Source organism: Dysidea avara, chromosome 8 (genome assembly GCF_963678975.1).
Source record: "Dysidea avara chromosome 8, odDysAvar1.4, whole genome shotgun sequence".
NCBI classification, from domain to species: Eukaryota; Metazoa; Porifera; class Demospongiae; order Dictyoceratida; family Dysideidae; genus Dysidea; species Dysidea avara.
In genome coordinates, this window is record NC_089279.1 from 33867520 (window position 1) to 33875284 (window position 7765).

General features: G+C 35.2%; 1 protein-coding gene across 2 annotated transcripts; it reads right to left on the reverse strand.

Moving 5' to 3' along the window:
* Positions 1-444: 444 nt before the first annotated feature.
* Positions 445-2218, reverse strand: LOC136264609 (bone morphogenetic protein 4-like). 2 transcript variants are annotated; one of them, XM_066059382.1, is made up of 3 exons: positions 2010-2218; positions 1603-1963; positions 445-1479 (listed from the first exon to the last, which is right to left on the reverse strand). In XM_066059382.1, the coding sequence occupies exons 2-3, from the start codon at positions 1913-1915 to the stop codon at positions 668-670; spliced, it is 1125 nt and encodes a 374-aa protein (XP_065915454.1). In that variant the 5' UTR covers positions 1916-1963; positions 2010-2218; the 3' UTR covers positions 445-667. The 2 variants fall into 2 exon arrangements, with proteins under 2 accessions (XP_065915454.1, XP_065915453.1); XM_066059381.1 differs by having other exon boundaries at positions 1603-2218.
* Between the last annotated feature and the right edge of the window lie 5547 nt (positions 2219-7765).

Genomic DNA, 7765 nt, shown 5'->3' on the forward strand with positions numbered 1-7765 from the left:
CATTCAACTGTCAACTAAGTAACACAACACAGGATGAAATCATTGTATATTACAATGAATAATGTACATGCAGTACTATATAGTACTATACATAATTTATATTATATGCGCTTGTAAGTTGTACGCATGTTGTGAAGTAACTGCATGAACCTTGTGCATGTATGCATATACTTTGTATGCATGCAGCTGCATGAGTTATCACATGTGGAGTTTATTTGAATGTAGAGGCCGGGAGGTATTTGCATAAAAGTTTTGAGATGGAAGATTTGTTCATTCTCCTGTCTACAGCTCTAGCACTCATGGTTTTTACATGTTTATTTACATTTATATATATTTAATAGTGTAAATCATATATATATGTACCTCACAACAGTACAATTAAAGCATTTATAGTAGTTTGACACTTTGTAATAAAAAACATTAGAAGTTAAAATTATTGTTGTATAAGTATAATTTTACATACACATGTACCTCTGACATATGTACTTATTGACTAAAACACAAGTGACCAGCACCAGTTTGTTTTCATGTTACATACTTCCTGCTAAAACTACAAAAATAAAATTATGGCTAGACAAACAGAACTACAGTATACAACTAACATAAAATAAAAATAATCCATTGCTACTCTTACAGTAATTCACTGAACTGTATTAGATAGGAGAGGTCATACACAACCACATGAGGTAGCTCTAGCTGGAACATTTTTGTAGATGGTCTCATGAGTCAGCTCATTGTAGAACACCATTTGGATCAGTTCAAAATTAGTTGGTACACAACACCTTTTTGGTGCCCCTTCATGGCCTCTGGTCTGGTAGTAGTGGAGGGAAAGAATACTTGCATAATCAGTTAATGATTCTACTGGTAGTCTTGGACAGTGACCCCCACACACTCCAACATCAAAAAACTTGGGGACCACCAGATGGATATTTCCTGCACTTATGGCAGTGTTGCTAACCTCCATCTTTTGAAGATGACATGACACATGTGATGTCTGAATAGAACTAGTACTGTTACTCTCACGTCTTACTTTCTTGTGCTTTATATCTGATATCCCTTTGTCTTTAAATAGTTCACTCAAGAATTTGTTAGTGTTAGCACGAGTGAACACAACTAACAAAGGCTTAGTGTTCAGTATATCTTCTTGTTCTTCAGAAGAGTAAACACCTTCACATGATAGTTGTTGTTCTCCTTTAGTCAGTGTAACTTTCAAGCCATAGTTAGCCCATCCTTGTTTCCAGTTCTCAACTATTGGAGTGACATCAAATGTTTTCCATCCTAGACTAGAGTCAGTGTGCTTGAAGGTGAGCTTTAGAGGTGAGTCAATGTTGTTGTCATTGAGCAGGTAATAAATATTGACCTCATAGTAGTCTCCTGGCATTGAGATCATCTGTAGTAGACGTAGTTCAGCATGAATTATTTCCTCTCCATCAATACTGGCCTTGTCAATGCCAAATTTATAATATCCACAACCAGTACCTATACAATAACATAAATAATCATTAAGGCAATCCAATGGACGATAATATTACTAAACTACTATTTCATATTTGAATATTTCAGCACGTCAGTAAGTTTTATCCTTAAGTACAGTACACATACCCATTGCTTGATTCTCAAAGGATCGTATTGTGTTTGCTTTGGTCATCTTTTGGTTTTTCAGTGTATGGGCTAGTTCACTGGGAAAGTTAAAGTTGGCAAAGAGATCCTTCAAGTAGCTAGGTAGAGTTGCATTGGTTAGTTCACGAGCAAATTCATTTATTTCGAGATTGTCGTCAATGTTCTCTGAGTCTGAATTGGCTTCCCTTCTAGTCACCTTCACTGGTTGCTGTTCCTCTACCAAATGTCTGATGGGAACCGAGTGAGCTGTAAAATGACTGATAGTTAGTAGTAGGCACACTGAGAACTTCATCATTTTGTTATCTCCTTACTTGCTTCAAATTCTGCTAAAGTGATGGGTAGTCTACAAATCAGCTAGTTTTATACCTCTCTACTGTAACATAACCTACCACACCATCTCATCATCTCATCTTCACTACTGTGGGAAGATCATTACTCCCCTTGCTTAATATGGTCTATTACAGTGTGGGTATACCTGCAGCAACTGAAACATGGCAAAATTGCTTGCATTTTATTCACTGGCATTTGGCCTTTGGTTATAAACAGCTATATTGTACCGAAAGTTGAACTATGTAGTCATACACACAATCAAAGATTCTATGTACTGTCCTGAAAGTAGTATACAACTGTATCAAATTATCTAAGCAAGCATGAGCATCACTGACTTGTACATATTTTATATAGAACCTTTTAATGGCTCCTTACACTTCTAGTAGTACTAAACTGAAAATTGTATGTACCCTACCTGTAGCTATTTAATTTTATGAAAGTGCTAGTGATACTATAGCAACATGCAGGACAACAAAAGAAGTTATCTAATTAAACTTAAAATAATATGACTGATTCACTTTATTAGAAATGTATCATATTTTAGTTTGAAGGTATCAAACTTCACCACTGTGTTACTGGATTACTGGAGGGTACATAAGGATATCAGGTGGAGGAGGTTAGTGCACAGACACAACTCCCTATGAATTCTTTTAATATCCTTATGTCTTCCAAATTTAGTCTTTACATGTCATTGAGTGTCATTGTATTGATACTCTCCCTGATTAGTGTGGTTGACTGGTCAGATTAGCTGATCAAAACAATCATTGTGATGTCAATGGTGGCTGTCCATCCTCCTTGATCAGTATATAGGTCAGTTTTAATTTCACGTTAACACAACAAGAATATTAAGTGTTAGTTTGTTAGCTACTATCCACTACCAGGACCACAAGAAGGCTGATAGTCTGAGTGTGTATAACAAGGTATTAGAAACTCAACATTGTGGAAACACTGTTGAATGTAGTCTGATCTGGTGGTGACTTGATCTCCAGGCAACTCACAGTCTAGGCAAGTGTCTATTCTATGAAGCTATGCAGCCCATAGCTAATTATACACCACCTAGTGTTTGTGTGCGTAGTTGGAGGAGGATTTAGCAGGGATGATAAAGCACCACTTTAAAACTATTAATATCATGATTATTATGATGCTACAGGTGTACTTGTATTTTGAGCATATACAGTTGGCAATAGAAAGAACAAGCTAGGTGAAGGACTAAAAAGTAATAAGTGTGGGTGATTAAAATTATGCTCGTGGGAGAAATGCTATTAAAAATTGAAATGCTTTTAAATTAGTAGGATACATACGTATCATAATTTAGTTTAACATGCACAGATATCAAGCTTCACCTGTAAACACATGTATACAGTAGTATTGGATTACTGGGGATATAAGATTAGGTATGTAGTTAAGGAGGAACAACTCCTTCTGTATTATTGTAATATCCTATATACATATACTTTTCCAAATTTGGTGTGTTTTTTTAGTTTCATTGTAGTTGTACCCTCTGATTAGTGTGGAGGGCACATGTTGACTAGTCATACAAGTTGATCAATACAATCTTTGTGATGTCAATGGTGGTTGTTTCATCCTCCTTGATGAGTGTATAGGCCAGTTCTAATTTTACTTAACAAAACAAGATTATGCAGTGTATTATGTGTTGTTTATGCGGACTCGGTTGATCCTTGTAGGATATGGTTGGGTTGTGGCAAATGACAAGTGGGTCCTGTGATCACTACATACATGTCACTGTGTCATAAAATGTTTTCTAGTCACTGAACTTGGTTCGAGCTGAACACGACTAGTATCATCTTTGTGTAATAAAACAGCATGCACAACCAGTCATTGTTCTGAGGTGTCAGAAGAAGGGAAACTAAGAGTCAGTTCTGTCAATTAGAAACAAAGGGATAAAATATTTTACATATATATAAATCTCTTCCAATGCTAAGCAAGCCTTAAACAAGCTTCACTTCACCATCTTAAACAGCATTGTAATAAGTAGCTCTATGAATCACTAGAATAGTTATGAGTTAAACACATAGCTACAGTTGTGTACTTGTGATAAAGTTTTCCAATTAGCATGTTAAAACCAACTTGTAAATTACCGTTAAACCAACATATGAATACATGCAAAAAACTGCAACATTTCTGATAAGAACTATTGTAGCTAGCAGGGACACCAAAGAGGTGTTGTGTACCAACTACGTAATTCTGAACCAATCTAAATGGTGTTCTACAATAAGTTGGTTCATGAAACCATCTACAAAAATGTTCCTGCTTCAGCTACCTCATGTAGTTGCATATGATCTGAATGTGATAACATCAAATGTTTTCCATCCTGGACTAGAGTCAGTGTATTTAAAGGTGAGCTTTAGAGGTGATTCAACGTTGCTGACATTGAGCAGGTAATAAATATTGACCTCATAGTAGTCTCCTGGCAATGAGATCTTCAGTGGTAGACTTTGTTCAGCATGGATTATTTCCTCTCCCTCAATACTGACCTTGTCAATGTTAAATTTATTATGTCCACAAGCAGCAGCTGTGGAAACATATATGCATGAGGACTATGCTATAACTAGCTTGAAGAATTCGTTCGTAATGTAAATATTCTAACTGTGTACTTTCACAGAAAAGCCATGCACACATTTTAAAGTATATGTAGGCTTTGTACATGACTCCACAAACCCAATAATTGAATTGTATTGTGTTTGCCTCATTCATTTTTGATATTTCAGTGTATTGGGTGATACACTAAGAAAGCTACACTTGACATACAGATCCTTCAGGTAGCTGAGTAGAAGTGCATTGAGCTAAGTTCATTGGCAAATTCATTCTCTTTAAGACCGCCAATGTTTTGTGGGTTGTGATTAGCTTCCCATCTAGTCACACCTTCACTGGTTGCTGCTCCTCTACCATATGTCTGGTGGGAACTAAGTGAACTGTAAAATTACTGATAGGAAGTAGAACTAGTATGTACACTGAGTGCTTCATATGTCTGGTGGGAACTAAGTGAACTGTAAAATTACAGATAGGAAGTAGAACTAGTATGTACACTGAGTGTTTCATATGTCTGGTGGGAACTACGTGAACTGTAAAATTACTGATAGGAAGTAGAACTAGTATGTACACTGAGTGCTTCAACACTTTTTTTGTAATATCAAATGAATAAATTGATAATTATACGTGTAGCAGTTGTCAACATTTGATGCTTCTGATAATGTGATCTCAAGTAATTCTGGATACACCCATAGTCACTCTTACTTGATATCTTCTGTTGCCTTGGATTTTAGCAGAAACTAAAAGTGTACAAAAATTACTGGTATTTTAACTCATCAAGTAAATCACAGCCTGTGTTAAACTCAGGATTGTATTATAGCCATCAATTGGCACATAGCTAAGGTAAGGCTTTATATAGCGGCTGAATGTATTTACTAAGTGTCAGTAGTTATGTGCCAAACTGACGCATTAACTTTGAATGATTCTTTACCAGACAATTTTGTTAGGAAATTATTTTTACTCAGTTAATGTCTGTGATATACTTTTGGTGAAGCATGAAGGCACAAATTAAAAAGGCTACAAACATTTTAGTTATACATGTTTCTGGCTCCCTGTATTCACAGGTATTCTCACAGGTCTCTAGTGGGATAGTATTCATTGAATGAGTGTTTGAGAGACAAGTTTTTCTGAGACAATTAAAATGCATTGAGCTAAATGTTTGTACAACTTTATTTCAGCACAAATATAGAGTTACTCATGATTAATTCACATACCAGGTATGTATCAGATATCAAGCTTTGTCTCCAAATGGCAGGAAGTATTCATACTGGGTTACTGGGAGCATTAATTGGTAGGAGGGGGTAACCAACTAAGGAGAACTCCTCTGTGCTACTCAAATCCTATACATTGCCATGCACACTTCTACTATATATAGTAACATTGTAGGGACACCCTCTGCTACGTATGGAGGGTATCATAAATGTTGACCATTCAGATGTCAAAGGTAGCTAAATCCTTGTCACTAGTGTTATTCATGTCAACTAGAATTAGCAGTGGCCCATATATATACTCTTCAATGTCGGGACTTACTTTAAGTGCACCGTTGTAAAACAAATATGCAACAAAAAGATAGAGTTAAAATGATACTGTGTTTGTGTATGCCGGTACATAGCTAGCTAATACCTATAAGTATGTTAAAAGTTAGTGACACATATGGTACATAATTTTAAACACATTATAATAATTAATTGTCTTAATACTTTTAGGGGTAACTTGTAGGGGTGTCCTCTTGTATTTGTATCATTTATACAGAAAATTTAATAGCAAATCTGACCAAATTGGTAATTTATTTGCTTTTAACATAATTATCATTCTAATACACCAAAATGCCTGACATGACTAAACATGTAACTGTTTTAATTTGTATGTGTCATATACTTATATATCATGACAACATTATGATAACCGACCCATCCATTATTGACTATAGTGATAAGTATGTAGCTAAATGAAAGGTTATTACTATATGAATATGTGTACTTCATTATAACTTATATTATAGTGACATTTTTTTCAGCACAGGAAATTTCATTGTACATGTAGATATGTGGTTGTAATGCAGGCAAGGGGAGATTAAATTGCCTGATGCTACGTAGGTATACCAAAAATCTGATCAAATCACACAATACAGCAAGCCGTGATTGCCAAGCATTGCAACTAAATAGCATTTGCATAAACTTTTCATCTACGAGCACATCAAAGAGACCATAAAAGAGAGAAGCACTAATAAATGATAGACACAGTGAGTTTACCATGTGTATGCAAGTAATGTTGTAGCTATGTAAATATCTTTTTGTTGTTATCTTAGTGATAGCATTAATACTGTTACAGTATATAATAGTTAAGTTCCTATTGTTAAATATAATATACAGTGCTTCATATACTTCTGATTATTTTTAGTCAAAAATGAAAGCCTTTGTAGTACGTACTTGCATACATACATACATACGTACATACATACATATTACCTTAATTATTTCATCATATCTTTTCACTTAGCTCCTTGGTATACTTGTGCTCACTAGTTTCACAGTAAAGATATTGATTTGTAGCATAGTCCATCATGTTGTAATCACCACAAGTGTTCAAGTGTGGAAAATGTGGAAACACATGATCAACCATCAGTATCATATCAGGAAACATTAGAGAAAAATGAATGATACAACCAACCATTAAGGCATCTGATGACACAAAGTTCTACCAATGTTAATATTGTAGTAAAGCATCTACAACACCTGAATGGTGTTACATTTTTGTGTCTATACAATGGTACATGTACGTAGGTATGTATACTTCACTACCCTGAGGTTTCTTCATAAAATGCTTTTATATAGTTAAGAGCAATGGTACATTTCAGCTGATTGATAAAGTTATACACACATCATGAAGCAATTGTTAAAACACAGTGCACGTACATATATAATACTTATCTACATAATAATGTGATAAGATGAAATGTGTAGTGTCAGTCGCATCATACAATTATTCATGGTCGTGGGGCAACTGAGTTGACTTTGTTCAATCTCTTTATATACTGCTCATGAATTTGTTTGAAGCCCATAAACAAGTGGTTGGAAAAGCTTTTTGCAAATCCAATGTTTGGAACCATGGCATACTCTGTAAACTCCAGATGCACTTATGAGTCAACCAGAAATCTTCCCAGAAGGAGAAATGGTGTAAACAGCAGAGAGATGAATGTACTACCCAAGATGACCACAAATAGTTTCATGATTGGCTTCCTACTTCACTTGATGGCGTGTAGCTT